Raw genomic sequence first — 16,836 nt, forward strand, 5'->3', positions numbered from 1 at the left:
CAATAGGCTAATTTCACTGTCAAATCTCTGGTTATCTGAAATAATCAATAGGTTGAAGAAACTACATAAAGCAAGGAAGAGATATTTGAATAACAAGTTACCAATTTTCCAGTACAGATGAAAACATTTAAATTACTATAAGTTACACTTACTTAATTTGGTTACTGGTGAATAATGAATACAAAGGAGTTCTGATTTTACAGATAAAATAGATAAATTTGTTCACTTTTTAAACACAACGTTGTTTCTGTGATACTGTCTCTGAGAACTGTTGCCTTCGTGTCTTTTTATTACATTTATTATAATCAATTGTTTCAAGATGCTATAAAAATACAAGCATTTTTTAAAAATAAGATAAACACATTGGATTTCAATTACAACTACACAACCACTGGGTGAGACATGAGGATTAACACATGATATATAGTGTACGTTACTTTTATTCTACCAGTAAGAAAGAAAGTCTGATTACATGCAGTGGTTAGCACCGCAGCCTCAAAGCTCCAGGGACCCGGGTTCGATTCTGGGTACTGCCTGTGTGGAGCTTGCAAGTTCTCCCTGTGACCGCGTGGGTTTTCGCCGGGTGCTCCGGTTTCCTCCCACTGCCAAAGACTTGCAGGTGATAGGTAAATTGGCTGTTGTAAATTGCTCCTAGTGTAGGTAGGTGGTAGGAAATATGGGATTACTGTAGGGTTAGAATAAATGGGTGGTTGTTGGTCAGCACAGACTCGGTGGGCCAAAGGGCCTGTTTCAGTACTGTATCTCTAAATAAATAAATAAACATGTAATGCAGGCAACTTCTATTTCTCAAAGCAAGTCATATTAATATGAGAAGAGAGAGACAGAAATAATATTTCAGGTTGATGACAACCTAAAACGTAACTGTTTCGCCGTCTACAGATGCTACCTGGCCTGACAAATATTTCCAGCATTTTCTGTTTTCATTTCATCTTTCCAGTATCTGCAGTACTTTGCTTTTGCCATATTAAAACCTACCTTGTAAATGTTACACATTTTGTAGCATATATCATTCACAATTGTGGATTCACTGGAGTCCCTGGACTTTGCGAATGCTAAAAATAATGTTCAATGTGTGCGCCTAGGATGCTTTTATGTACACAAACTCCCATGGTTTTACAAATGTTGAATGAGTTAATTCAAACTAAATATTACGGGGATCAATTTCCTCTGGAATTTTCCTGCTTTGCTGCTGTAACTTCCACAAATGCGTCGTGGAAACCTCTGTAAAATACCATAGATATTGTGTACGTAATTTTTCCAGGATTTCCACAGCATTGCTGCTGTCGTTGCAGTGGCCGCCAAGAAAACCCGTAAAATTCCCAGTGTTCAAAGTTTCAAGGAGACAATGCATGGTACTTGACTGATATTTGAAAAAATATGTACTGCATCAATTTTATAAAAATCAAGCCCAAAAGACACAGTAACTATCTGCAAATGTAGCTATTAGATATCATGTTTAATCATGGCTACAGGAAGGATAGAAGGAATGAAGAGATTATACAATATCCTACCAGGTCCAGGATGTCCCAAAGTGTTTGACACTCAATTACTTACTTCTGAAACATCATATAGGCAAATGCTGCACAAGATCCCACAAATAGTAAATATGATAGTCCAACAGTTAATCTCTTTTTGGTGGTGTTAATTACAAGAAGAATGCTGACCAACACATGAAAAGAACTCCCTGCACTTATTGAAAAAGTGCCAAATTAAAACAAATCAAAGCAACAGAGTTACATCAACTTGTCTCAGTGGCTCAAGGCAGCAGCTCACCACCACCCTCAAGGGCAATTAGGGATGGGCAACAAATGCTGGCCTTGCCAGTGATGCCCACATCCCAGGGAAGAGAAAAACGTAGTTGCCTGAAATCAAAAACAAAGCGTGGATTCAAACCCCACTTCAGGAGTTGAGCAAGTTCTTGGAGTGCTGCACCATCAGCAATTCTTCTGAGACATTAAACACAGGTATGTTCATTCATGTCATCTTCCCAGAAGGTTGACTGCCATGGATCTCCGCCTCTGCCTGTCGTGTGCTGCCCTCACAGGTTCCACATAAGTCAACTGCATCCAGTTCATCATATCCATCATCCATTTCTCCTCGGCTTCCCTCTCCTACATTTTCCACCGATCTTTCCTTCCAACAATTGTCTGTCTACCTTCTGCTCTAACGATGTGACCAAAATATTCTATCTTTCTCCCTATGATGTTATGCACCAATTTCCTCTTTTTTCCAGCACTTCATTAGTCTGTGTAGGATATAACATTCTACTTTTTGTCCACATCTTAAATACATTCAGCTTATCAATAGTCTTTGTTTGCTGTCCATGTCTCTGAGGCATGTAGCAGATGACACCACAGCATTCTTTTCCCAAGATTTAGCTTTAGTTTCTTTGACATTCTGACAAAACTGGTCTTGGCTATCTCAATTCTTTTTTAAAAAAAGGAAAATTCTTTCTCATCTTTTTTTAAAAAGAAAATTCTTTCATGGGATGCGGGCATCATTGGCAAGGCCAGCATTTGTTGCCCATCCCTAATTGCCCTTCACAACTGAGTGACTTGCCAGGCCATTTCAGAGGGCAGTTAAGAGTCAACCACATTGCTGTGTGTCTGGAGTCACACATAGGCCAGAGCAGGTAAGGACAGCAGATTTCCTTCCCTAAAGGGCATAAGTGAACCAGATGAGTTTTTAACGACAATCAATGGCAGTTTCGTGGCACCATTACTGAGAATAGGGCCTGAATTTTACCTTCGTCAGACACAATCACACCAGCGCTTGGCCTGGGGATCCAGATGGCATTTTACAGTCCCCAGGCCCTTAATTCATCTGAGGCAGGAATTGGGAGGATGCGGGGCGTGTTGGGTGTTGGGGGTGGTTGGGACATCGGGGGCGGCCCTCCATCAGGGACAGGGTGCCTGACCAGGACGAAATGTATTCTTTTGTTTGTACCAGACAGTAGACAGTTTGAATATACAATGCCATGGCTTTTGAACTTTGGTGGCCATTTTTAAGCACATTGCCACTTTTTTTAAAAAAACAAGAAAAGTCAATTTTTATAACTCTTCTTGAGTTCTTGTAGTTTCAATCACCACTTTATGTGAGCATCACACACTCTTGTTAATGGGCTAAACTCATTTTACATGCCAGCAATTAGAATCACAGAATCATAGAATCATTACAGCACAGAGGGAGGCCATTCAGCCCATTGAGTCCATGCTGGTTCTCTGTAGAGCTGTCTAATCAGTTCCATTCCCCTCTCTATCCCCATAGCCTTGCAAGATTATTTCCCACAAGTGTCCTTCCAAATTCCTTTTGAAATCATTGATTGTTTCCACTTCCACCACCCTCATGGGCCGCAAGTTCTGAACCATTACCACTCTTCACATCCCCCCTGCATCTCATGCCTAAAACCTTAAATCTGTGTCCCCTAGTCCTTGGATGAACAGTTAATGATAACAGCTTTTCTTTGCCTACCTTATCCAAACCTGTCATAATCTTGTACATCTCTATCAAATTTCCCCTCAATCTCCTTTGCTCCAAGGAGAACAACCCCAGTTTCTCTAATTTAACCGTGTAGCTAAAATCCCTCATCCCTGGAACCATTATGGCAAATCTCCTTTGCATCCTCTCAAGGACCCTCACATCCTTATTAAAGTAGAGTGACCAGAACTGGATGCAATACTCTAGTTGGGGCCTAATCAGAGCTTTATAAAGGCTTAGCATAACTTCCCTGCTTTTTCACTCAATAACTCTATTTATGAAGCCCAAAATCCCATATGGTTTGCTAACTAATCTGTCAATTTTTTCTGCCACCTTTATAGATCTATGCACGTGAACCCGCAAGTCCCTCTGTCCCTGTACACTCATTAGAACTGAGCCATCAGTTTATATTGCCTCTCTCTATCTCTTCTGCCAAAATGCATCACCTCACATTTCTCTGCATTAAATTTCATTTGCCATTTGTCTGCCCATTCTGCCAGCCTATCTATGTCCTGTTGCTGTTGATTGGTACCATCCTCATTATCTGCCACACCTCCAAGTTTGGTATCATTGTCAAATTTTGAAATTTTTGCTCTGTATTTCAATTTTCAAGTCATTTATATATATCGAAAAAAACAGTGGTTCTAGCACTGAACCTTGGGGAACACCACTGTCTATCATCCTCCAGTCCGAAAAACATGACTCACTGTTTTCTGCCCTTAAGCCAATTTTCTATCCAAGCTTATATTGACCTTCCTATTCCATGAGCCTCAATTTTGGTAACCAGCCTTTTATGTGATACTTTGTCAAATGTTTTCTTAAAATTCATACAGACAATATCCACTGCATTCCCTTCATCAATCTTCTCTGTTACTTAAAAAATTCAAACATGATTTGCCTTTTACAAATCTTTGTTGGCTTCCCTTAATTAATTCAAAGCTTTCCAAGTGTTTGTTGATTTTTTTCCCCTGATTATTCTTGCGAATTGTCTTGATGAGTGCAAGACAAAAAGTTTTGACAAACTGTCTTTATTTTCAGCAATACTATTTGTAAAACCTTACCCACCACTAATGTTAAACTGACCAGCCTGTAGCTAGTTTTGATGAAAGGTGACAGACCTGAAATGTTAACTCGGTTTCTCTCTCCACAGATGCTGCCAGACCTGCTATTTCCAGCACTTTCTGTTTTTATTGTAGTTACTACGACTGTTCTTACACCCTTTCTTGAATAAGTGTGTCACATTTGTCACTCTCCAATCCTCTGGCACCTCCCCATATCTAGGGAAGATTGGAAGATGATGGTAAGCCCTTCTGCTATCTCCACTTCCAAATGAGATGTTGGGGATTGGGAGTCAACTTAGGTCAACAAGCACCAGGTGAAGGGTGAGTTGGACTTGTGTGGTATAGGATATGGGCAGTAGAGAGATTTGGTTGAGCTGAACTGTACAGAGCGTGGAGCTCTGTAAACTTCAGGTCAGCCAGGAGAACAATGGAATCATTTAGAGGGGACAAAGGCATGGGTAAGGGTTTCAGTGTTGTTGTGTTGACGCAGGCATGGAGGTGGGTGATGATAGAGAGCTGCAAGTAGCAGGTGTTTGTGACAGAGAGTACATGGAGTCAGATGCTCAGCTTGAAGTTGAACAAGCTGAGGCTGTAATAAAGCCAAGACAGTGGGCGGGAGGAGGATGGAATGGGTGGAAAGGGAATGGAGTTTGTGGTGAAGGCCAAATTCAATGGCTGCAGGCTTTCCTGAAGAACTGCTACATCATGTAGATGAGGAAAAAGACCTCGCACCTGGGGAAATCCAGCAATGGCCTGAAGCTGATGGAGCTCTCCATCTGACTGTCACGGTCAGTTTGATACCACAGATAGTCGCCAGCTCTCTTGACCAGGGCATTAGTTACCTCCTTGATGCAGCACTGGGCTTCTGCCTGGGACATATATCCCCAGTGGATCCCAGGGAAGAGCCGGAGACATAACAGTTGAGTGCCACGGTGATCTTCAGACCCACTGGCATAGGATGTGCACCAAAGCCCATGGGTCACAGCTCATCCTGCATCATGGTGCATAAGTCAGTGACGGCCTCCCTGGAGAGCTGCAGTCTTCACTGACACTGTTGCCCGGACATCTGGAAGTAACTGAGGCGAGTCCGCTATACTCTCTGCTGTGGAAAATCCCTTCTTGGTGTGGCCGGCAGCTGTGGATCCTCTAGTCGATCTTCACCAGCTTGCTCAGCTGCCACCTGGCCCTGTCTCCCTCTGAGTCTCTGCTGCGCAGCACAGAGATCTACAAAGACGGGTGTATGAGATCCATTGCAGCTGGTCGCTCCCTGCCCTGCATGCTGTCCCTGGAGATACGACCTTCCCAAAATGTGCCCGTCTTATTACAGGCCTGAATTCTTTTTTAGCCTCCTCTCTGACTTCCTCTGCCCCATAGTTTTCTAACCCAGAAAAGAAAGCCTCTACCCCTCTGCCAGCTCAATGTGATGAGCCAATCCTCAACACAGCCAATCTAAACAAGCACCACTATGGTGTTGGGGCCAATTTATAGGTGTGAATATCTCTAGGAGGCAAATCCCCATTACCTCAAACTAATTGAGCATACAACAAACAGAATTATGTTTGGTTATGCCAGTGAATAGACTCAATCATCATCCCAGGAAGCTTGTGCATTTCTGGAAGTTAAACTTTTGTGGACTGAATTTATATTGAGATGAAGTTGAATTAAGTTCAAAATTAATCTATGGCAAATGGGCATATATCTCAAGGTCAGAATTACACACCCCTAGGAGAAAAAAAACCCATCATTTTTGGTTTCTTCACGTGGAAATTAGGAAGGGTCATGGTGTAGAAAAATATAGAATGGGAATATACTTACGCAATCACAGGCATGTAGTAACGGAACTTCGATAAAACCTCTGTCAGAGATGATGGTTTGCTGCAGATTACAAGATTGCGAAGCCCATCTTCATCTTCTACTGGCATTTGAATTTTTCTTTTCCTAAAGTAAAAGGTAATGATACAAAATTTTACTTTATAAATTATGGGTTTCTATAAAATTCAATAACTTGCACTTTTATAGCACCTTGAACATAAACAATATCCCAAGGTGATTCACAAATACGCATAAGGAAAACAATGCCAGGCCAGGAATCTAAGGAGTTCCAAATTATTGAACTGCAACAACTCAACATTGTGCCAACAATGGAGGAGGTAGAACAGGAAAGCACAGAAGGCTGGAGTCAGAAGAGGGGATATAGGGCTGAATGAGATTTCAAAGATCTGGGCTGCTGGTGACGGTGCAAGAGCAGAGATGGATTTTTAGCTGAGGACAAGAACATTGAATTCAACCGCTGCCTGTAGTGAAGCAGTCAATGCTTCTTCTCATTCTGAAGAACAGTTTTAAATTGATGCTTCCCATTATGAACTCTCCAACTGGAGGAAATAGTCTTTTCCTATTCACTCCAGTAAACCTCTTCAATATTATAAAAGTTTCTATTAAATGCCCTTTTAACCTTCCCTGTTTCAGTGGAAACAGTCCCAGTATCTCAAGCCTCTCTTTATACAGTTTCAATCCCTTGGAATCATCCTGATGAAAGGATGCTGAACATCCGATTTGACTTTAATGCCTTTTCTATAATGGAGAACCCAAACTGCACACATTCCTCCAACTACAGCTTCATCAATCCTTTGAACAATGTTGTCACAATTTCTTTACTTTTGTCTTCTGTGCTCCTACTTATGAACCCCAAAAAGCTGTTGGCTTTTTAAATAGCCTTTTTCTATCTGCACTCAGACTTCCAATAATTATTTATGTAAATTCCTTGGTCTCTGTTTATCCATACCCTTCACTGTCTTTCAACTGAGTGTATATTCACATTCCTTGCTTTTCCTCCCAAAATGTATTACCTCATACATATCCGTGCTAAACTGAATCTGCTGGACATATTTTAAAAATTCATTCATGGGATGTGGGTGTCAATGGCCAGGCCAGCATTTGTTGCCCATCCCTAATTGCCCTTGAGAAGGTGGTGGTGAGCTGCCTTCTTGAACTGCTGCAGTCCATTGGGATAGGTATACCCACAGTGCTGTTTGGAAGGGAATTCCAGGATTTTGACCCAGCGACAGTGAAGGAACAGCGATATAGTTCCAAGTCAGGATGGTGTGTGACTTGGAGGGGAACTTGCAGGTGGTGGTGTTCCCATGTATTTGCTGCCCTTGTCCTTCTAGTTGGTAGAGGTTGCGGGTTTGGAAGCTGCTGTCTAAGGAGCTTTGGTGCGTTGCTGCAGTGCATCTTGTAGATGGTACACACTGCTGCCACTGTGCGTTAGTGGTGAAGGGAGTGCATGTTTGTAGATGGGGTGCTAATCAACTGGGCTGCTTTGTCCTGGATGGTGTCAAGCTTCTTGAGTGTTGTTGAAGCTGCACCCATCCAGGCAAGTGGAGAGTATTCCATCACACTCCTGACTTATGCCTTGTAGATGGTGGACAGGCTTTGGGGAGCCAGGAGGTGAGTTACTCGCCTTAGGATTCCCAGCCTCTGACCTGCACTTGTAGCCACGGTATTTATATGGCTACTCCAGTTCAGTTTCTGGTCAATGGTAGCCTCTAGGATGTTGACAGTGGGGGAATCAGCGATGGTAATGCTGTTGAATGTTAAGGGGAAATGGTTAGATTCTCTCTTGTTGGAGATGGTCATCTGGTTGACAGGTAAATTGGCCATTGTAAATTGCCCCTAGTGTAGGTAGGTGGTAAGAGAATTGAGGGAAGGTGGGGATGTGGTAGGGAATATGGGATTAATGTAGGATTAGTATAAATGGGTGGTTGATGGTCGGCACAGACTCGGTGGGCCGAAGGGACTGTTTCAGTACTGTATCTCTCTATGACTCTATTGCCTGGCACTTGTGTGGCGCGAACGTTACTTGCCACTTATCAGCCCAAGCCTAGATATTGTCCAGGTCTTGCTGCATTTCTACACGGACTGCTTCACTATCTGAGGAGTCAAGAATGGTGCTGAACATTGTGCAATGATCAGAGAACATTCCCACTTCTGACCTTATGTTTGAAGGAAGGTCATTGATGAAGCAGCTGAAGATGGTTGGGCCTAGGACACTACACTGAGGAACTCCTGCAGTGATGTCCTGGAGCTCAGATGATTGACCTCCAAGTACCACAACCATCTTCCTTTGCGCTAGGTATGACTCCAGCCAGCAGAGGGTTTTCTCCCAGATTCCCATTGACCTCAGTTTTGCTAGGGCTCCTTGATGCCATACTTGGTCAAATGCTGCCTTGATGTCAAGGGCAGTCACTCTCACCTCACCTCTTGAGTTCAGCTCTTTTGTCCATGTTTGAATCAAGGCTGTAATGAGGTCAGGAGTTGAGTGGCCCTGGCGGAACCCAAACTGAGCGTCACTGAGCAGGCTATTGCTAAGCAAGTGCCGCTTGATGGCACACTTGATGACACCTTCCATCACTTTACTGATGATTGAGAGTAGGCTGATGGGGTGGAAATTGGCCGGGTTGGACTTGTCCTGCTTTTTGTGTACAGGACATACCTGGGCAATTTTCCACATTGCAGGGTAGATGGCAGTGTTGGAGCTGTACTGGAACAGCTTGGCTAGGTGTGCGGCAAGTTCTGGAGCACAGGTCTTCAGTACTATTGCCGGAATATTGTCAGGGCCCATAGCATTTGCAGTATCCAGTGTCTTCAGTCGTTTCTTGATATCACGCAGAGTGAATCGAATTGGCTGAAGTCTGGCATCTGTGATGTTGGGGACTTCAGGTGGAGGCCGTGATGGATCATCAACTCGGCACTTCTGGCTGAAGATTGTTGCAAATGCTTCAGCCTTATCTTTCGCACTGATGTGCTGGGCTCCCCCATCATTGAGGATGGGGATATTTGTGGAGCCACCTCCTCCAGTTAGTTGTTGAATTGTCCACCACCATTCATGGCTGGATGTGACAGGACTGCAGAGCTTAGTTCTGATCCGTTGGTTATGGGATCGCTTAGCTCTGTCTATCGCATGCTGCTTAAGCAGTTTGGCACGCAGATTGACCTGTGTTGTAGCTTCACCAGGTTGACACCTCATTTTGAGGTATGCCCAGTGCTGCTCCTGGCATGCCCTCCAGCACTCTTCATTGAACCAGGGTTGGTCTCCTGGCTTGATGGTAATGGTAGAGTGGGGGATATGCCAGGCCATGAGGTTACAGATTGTGGTTGAGTACAATTCTGCTGCTGCTGATGGTCCACAGCACCTCATGGATGCCCAGTTTTGCATCGCAAGATCTGTTCGAAATTTATCCCATTTGGCACGGTGGTAGTGCCACACAACACAATGGAGGGTATCCTCGATGTGAAGGCGGGACTTCATCTCCACAAGGACTGTGCGGTGGTCACTCCTACCAATACTGTCATGGACAGATGCATCTGCAGCAGGCAGATTGGTGAGGACGAGGTCAAGCATGTTTTCCCCTCTTGTTGATTCCCTCACCACCTGCCGCATACCCAGTCTAGCAGATATATCATTTAGGACTCGGCCAGCTTGGTCAGTAGTGGTGCTACCGAGCCACTCTTGGTGATGGACATTGAAGTCCCCCACCCAGAGTACATTTTGTGCCCTCGCCACCCTCAGTGTTTCCTCCAAGTGCTGTTCAACATGGAGGAGTACTGACTCATCAGCTGAGGGAGGGCAGTAGGTGGTAATCAGCAGGAGGTTTCCTTGTCCATGTTTGATCTGATGCCATGAGACTTCATGGGGTCCAGAGTCAATGTTGAGGACTCCCAGGGCAACTCCCTCCCTACTGTATACCACTGTGTAACCACCTCTACTGGGTCTGTTCTGCCAGTGGGATAGGACATACCCGGGGATGGTGATGGCAGTGTCTGGGACATTGTCTGTAAGGTATGATTCCGTGAGTATGACTATGTCAGGCTGTTGCTTGACTAGTCTGTGGGACAGCTCTCCCAACTTTTGCACAAGCCCCCAGATGTTAGTAAGGAGGACTTTGCAGGGTCAACAGGGCTGGGTTTGCCGCTGTCGTTTCCAGTTCCTAGGTCGATGCCGGGTGGTCCATCCGGTTTTATTCCTTTATATTGACTTTGTAGTGGCTGGATACAACTGAGTGGCTTGCTCGGCCATTTCAGAGGGCATGTAAGAGTTAACCACATTGCTGTGGGTCTGGAGTCACATGTAGGCCAGACCAGGTAAGGACAGCTGATTTCCTTCCCTAAAGGACATTAGTGAACCAGATGGGTTTTTACAACAATCGACAATGGTTTCATGGCCATCATTAAACTAGCTTTTAATTCCAGATTTATTAATTGAATTCAAATTCCACCTTCTGCTGTGGTGGGATTTGAACCCATGTCCCCATAGCAATACCCTGGGTCTCTGGGTTACTAGTCCAGTGACAATACCACTACGCCATTGCCTCCCCACCGCTATCTGCCCAGTCCACTAACTTGGCTGTCTTCCTCAAGTCTTTTACATTCCGCCACACATATCAGGAAAGTCCCCTTTTTGTGTCACTAGCAAATTTCAAGACTGTGTTCCCAATCATTTATGTGTCCCAAAAACTAAAGTGGGCTCAATACTGATGCTTGGGGTATACCACTTCTCAGCCTTCTCCAGTCTGAACAACACTTGTTTACCCTTTTGGCTTCCTGTCTACAAATGAACTTTGAGTTGTGAGGGACACCAGAATTGTGATGATGCAACAAACATGAAAGAACTCTGAAGAGTTATAAAAACTGACTTTGTCTTTTAAAAAATGAACCTTGATTTTAAAAAGTGAATGAGGCATCCAAAATGGCTGCTGAAGGAATAAAGCTTGGCCTTTGTGTATTCAAAGTGTCTGACAAGGGCAAAGGACAAATCTTCAAAGCTAAGAGGTGTCAACCGAACCCATCCTACACCCATCCTAAAACATTCCAGAACTGAATGTCTTCTTCTGAAACAAAGGTGTGAAGTGGTCACTTACTGGGCCATTGTGTGATCACCATAGGGAAAAACGAGACCAGAGCATCTCCCACCAGGAGATGAGAAGTAACACAGCTTTACCTCAAAAAACGAGGAGACAGAGACACAGAGACAGCAGCTTGTTATCCAGCAAGCCAGAAGGCACATGCCCTGCTGTAGAATCCTACATCTATACTGGACAGCAGTGAACTAGAAGTGATCCACTGTCTTCAAATGAATATTCAATCAAGAAAGAAATCTACAATCATCTCAGGCCTGCACCCATCAAGAACTTTATTTCCAAGTTTATCGTAACTCCCCACCCCCCCACACACACAACTAAAAATCACTTTCCCTTTTTCCCTCTCTGTCTCTTGTGTGTGTTTGCGAGCGAATGCATGAGTGGATGCCATTGTGACATTTTCAGAATAAGGCATACTGATCAACAAACAATTGATTTTCTGTCTTTTTAAAAAAGACCTGTCAATCTCTGTTTACTTGAAAAATAAAACACCAAGGGATTAAACCCTAATAACAAAACACATTTGCTGCGGTCAGGTGGGGAGTTGAACCGTGGGAACCACCCACATCATACCACGTGGCCGTAACACTGTCCATGTTACTACATTTCCTTTTATGCCATATGCCGAATGTTTTCTAACAAGCATCTGGGAGACATCTTATTGAATACTCTATGAAAATCCATATATACTGTCTCTACTTTATTTCTGTTACCCATCCAGTCAGTTATTTCTTCAAAATTTTTCTTAAATTTGTCAATCATGACTTACTGTCATTACTATCCTTGCTCAACACATGCATTTCCAAAAATGCCCTTCTCAAAATATTGATTCTAAAAATTTGTCCACAACTGACACGTGGCTAACATGACTCTAGTAACCCGATTTGGCCTTCTCTCTTTTTCAACAAATATATTGCATGCTCCACAGTTCCAGAGCACAAGCTGTAAATTTAAGGAGCCAGATCATCTTCTCCATGTTTTCTAACTTATTTTAACAACATAGATGTATCCTATCAGGACCCAGTGGCTTATCCATATTGAGTTTGACTATTCTTTTGCCCCAAAGATAATTTATTTTCTACATACTTCTGGTAAATGTTTCATATCCCCTAAAGTACATCCATGTTCTCATTTCCATAAAATGGCCCCAATATTGATGAGGTGGGGGGCAGGGTGGGTGGTTGTGGATGGGGATGCATCAAGGCCAGGGTTGCAGCAGTCCTGCCGAATTTAATGGCAGGAAACTCATTATAATTTTGTCTTCCATTTCCCTCCAAACTGACAGGCAGCCAAGCAGGAAAACCAACAGCAAGAGGTCACAGCTGGGGGCTCTTGGGTGTGGTCCCCATCAATTGAGAAGAGGTTGGGGCTTGGGGGGTGCAAGAGATAAGCCAGGATCACAGCCTGGAGAGGACATCAGTGCTTTGGGCAGAGGAAGGTCGGTGGTAGGGGAGGCTGAAGGCTTCCTTGAGGGCCCCCTACTGCTGTTCATCCTTGTCCACATGGAGTGCTGTAAAAAGAATTTTCCTTCTGGAGCTGGCAGCTCCCACCTCGCTTTTACTTTCAGGTTTCCCGAGTCCTGGGAAAACCTGAGCAACTGTAAATTTAAATCAGGCTCCCACAGTGCATATGGGAGCCTGATTTAAATATGTTAATGAAGGGTCCTGCCACAAAACCAGCCGCCCCGCTCGTATGTGATGGGTTTGAGTCGCGTTCCTCACTTTTAACTCCCCTGATCCTATCCTACCTATCGTTTGGGAGTTAATATCAAGGCCAATGTCTCTGTCATAGCTTCATTGTCCACGTTTAGACTCCCCTTCATACCTGACCAGTTCTAGACTCTTTAACCACTTTTTAAATGCCTATAACTTCCATTACTATTTCCTTTTCTGATATCTACAAACTGTCTTTCCATAACCTCTTTTAGCCCTACTAATTTTTTTTTACTTCTCCAATGCACCTGCAATATTTCTTACGACTAATCTTTTTAGTTCTAACTTTATTATTTTGTTCTCTTTGAAGTTTCAGTTTAGTTCTAACATCCCTATTCATCCACTGATTTCTATCCTTTGAAGTGTTCACTTTTCATCATATAGCAATGCATCTATTTTGTATGCTATCCATCTCAGATTTGAAGAAGATTTCCCATTGTTGATTCACCTGTTTACTAACTTTTCTACCCAGTTATTGTTCACGAAAGGTTAAAACTTCTTTCCTCTCTCCACAGATGCTGCCTGAGTGTTTCCAACATTTTCTGTACTGTATCTTTGCTCAGTAGTAGCACTTTTGCCTCTAATCAAAAGGTTGTGGCTTAAAGATCTACTCTAGTGACTTGAACACATAATCCAGGCTGGTACTTCAGTGTCAAGCTCCAGTGATCCCTGATGCTTTAGTAAATGGACTGTAAGATCTCACCCTCATCTTCAAATGCCTCCATAGCCATGTTTCATCCCTCTTCAGCCAAACTACCTCATTTACACTCTCCTCTCCTCGAATGACTGCTAAATGATTATTTTGTATCTGTCTTCACTGAGGAAGATACAAGAAATCTCCCAGAATTAGAGATCCAAGGGATTAGGGAGAATGAAGAATTGAAGGAAATTAGTATTAGCAAGAAGGTTGTATTGGAGAAATGAATGGGGTTGAAGGTTGATAAGTCCCCAGGACCTGATATTCAACATCCCATCATGTTGAAAGAGGTAACTATGGAGATAGTGGATGCATTGGTGATCATCTTCCAAAATTCTGTAGATTCTGGAACAGTTCCTGCAGATTGGAAGGTAGCAAATATCACCCCACTATTTAAGAAGGGAGGGAGAGAGAAAACTGGGAACTACAGACCTGTTAGCCTTACATCAGACATGGGGTAAATGTTAGAATTTATTCTAAAGGATGTGATAAATAGACATTTGGGTAATAATGATCTGATTGGGCATAGATTTATGAATGGGAAACCATGTTTGACGAACCTGTTGCAGCTTTTTGAGGATGTTACTAACAGAATTGATCAAGGGGAGTAAGTGAATGTAGTATACTTGAGTTTTCAGAAGGCTTTTGATAAAGTCCCCCACAGGAGGTTGGTTAGCAAAATTAAAGCAAATGGAATAGGAGGTAATATACTTCATGGAATAAGAATTGGTTAACAGGCAGAAAATAGAGAGTAGGAATAAAGGGGTCATTCTTGCATTGGTAGGCTGTGACTAGTGGGGTACCACAGGGATCAGTACTTGCGTGCTGTGAGGAAGATGCAAAGCAGATTCAAGGCGTTTTGGACAGACTTAATGAGTGGGCAAGAACATGGCAGATGGAATATAATGTGGTAAAATGTGAGGTTATCCACTTTGGTAGGAGGAACAAATGTGCAGTGTATTTCTTAAATGGTAAGAGATTAGAAAGTGTAGATATACAAAGGGACCTGGGTGTCCTTGTCAATAAGTCACTGAAAGCTAACATGCAGGTGCAGTAAGCAATTAAGAAGGCTAATGGTATGTAAGCCTTTATCGCAAGAGGAATTGAGCACAGGAGTAGTGAAGTCTTGCTTTAATTGTATCGAACCTTGGTTAGACCGCACCTGGAATACCGTGCGGAGTTTTAGTCCCTTTACATTAGGAAGGATATTATTGCCATACAGGGAGTGCAACGAAGGTTCACCAGACTTGTTTCTGGGATGGCGGGACTGTCTTATGAAAAGAGATTGGGGAAACTGGGCCTGTATTCTCTAGAGTTTCGAAGAATGAGAGGTGATCTCATTGAAACCTACAAAATACTTAAAGGGATAGACAGGGTAGATGCAGCCAAGATGTTTCCCCTGGTTGGGGAGTCTCGAACCGGGGACACAATTTCAAAATAAGCCACTTAGGACAGAGATGAGGAGAAATGTCTTTACTCAGAGGATTATGAAACTTTGGAATTCACTACCCCAGAGGACTGTGGAAGCTCAGTCATTGAGTATGTTTAAAGAAGAGATTGACAGATTTCTGAATACAAATGACATAAAAGGATATGGGGATAGTGTGGGAAAAAGGCATTGAAATGGATGATCAGCCATGATTGTTTTGAAGGGTGGGGCAGGCTGGATGGGCTGAATGGCCTACTCCTGCTCCTATGTTCCTATGTTCCTATCCCCTGCTCCTGCCATCAGAGACTGATCTTTTAGCCACCAAACCATCTTTCAAAACCACTTTGCCTGGCTAACTAGTTTCTTGATTTTAATTGCCTGCTAAAAACTGCCTTTGGTCTCCACTGCCCTGCACCCTGTACCCACTTCTCAAATTCCACCTTTTCTGCTTGTTCTCCATGTCAGAGTTTCTTTTATATGTGAGGAGCATACTATCAATGGGTGTTATTGTTTGTGCCATCAATCTTCTAGTTTCTGAAGACTTAGTGCCTTCCACTTGTCTGAAATCTTCCTTTTCTCTGTGCATGTGGCTTGCTTTTGAGTAAAGTTTCAATGGGCCAGGTTTAGTACTGAGAACACACAACAGGAAAATCTACCTTCTTGTTTCCATGTCTTCTTGATTACCTCTTGCACCATTTCTATCAAATCCTTTATATCCATGTGTAAAAAGCAGCATAAACTGGGGCTAAAATGACTGACAGGTGCATGAAAATGCAACAGAACTAGGCTGGGCCAAGGGAGGAGAAGCAAACTTTATTGGGAACAGAAAACATAGATCACCAAAAAGGTGAAGATGCAGAGAGCAAAGGTTTTTTTTAAACTTACAGGCAATTTGAGCAGACACTCTCCAGCAGGTTGAGAGAAAGTTTCTGTGAGGATTTGGGAGTAAGAGGAAGCAGGAAGACATTGGAGTGGTGTAAAGCCATGGCTATTGTGTGATTGGCTTTAAGAGTAGTATACCTTTAAGTTCTTAGTATGCTAATGAGCTATGTGCCAGGATGCAGTTATGTGACTACATGCCAGTCTCTCTCTGTGACTGTAACTCCAAGAGGAAAGTCCTGTGATACTTCGCACTGTACTGTATATAGTTGTTAGCTGTTTAATAAACCTGTTTGAGATCTTCAAACAACCTGAACTCCACACATCTCATTTATGTTGTATCAGACAACATAAAAAAAAGCTTCTCATTGCAACGGCAGATGCAAAATTTCAAAAAATATTACTGAGGAATGGGAATGTGGCCTGGGATCAGAGTGGGCTAGCAGAAAAATGACAGAATGAGCAGCCGCCCACAGAGCAGAAAGTGATCCAGAAAATGGTAGCTAACTCAGGAGTGGAACAGAACCATTGGAGCAAAAACAGGGGTGAGACAGGCTGGCAGGGGTGACATAAACAGCATTCAGTAGCAGAAGTGGCCTGGTTTGGCTGGAGAGCTTAAAAATAGCCTAAATAAAGTAGCAAA

At 43.1% G+C, this 16,836-nt stretch overlaps 1 protein-coding gene across 2 annotated transcripts in view; it reads right to left on the minus strand.

Annotated features, from left to right (window-relative positions):
- The window catches only part of LOC137370045 (adenosine deaminase-like), an 88,793-nt gene that overhangs the window by 56,283 nt on the left and 15,674 nt on the right, over positions 1–16,836 (minus strand). For both annotated transcript variants that reach the window (XM_068032089.1, XM_068032090.1), the window contains exon 3: positions 6,375–6,497. In XM_068032089.1, coding sequence (XP_067888190.1) covers positions 6,375–6,497 — 123 coding nt within the window. The remainder of the gene's footprint in view (positions 1–6,374; positions 6,498–16,836) is intronic.

The sequence above is a fragment of the Heterodontus francisci genome, chromosome 5 (genome assembly GCF_036365525.1).
Source record: "Heterodontus francisci isolate sHetFra1 chromosome 5, sHetFra1.hap1, whole genome shotgun sequence".
Classification (NCBI taxonomy): domain Eukaryota; kingdom Metazoa; phylum Chordata; class Chondrichthyes; order Heterodontiformes; family Heterodontidae; genus Heterodontus; species Heterodontus francisci.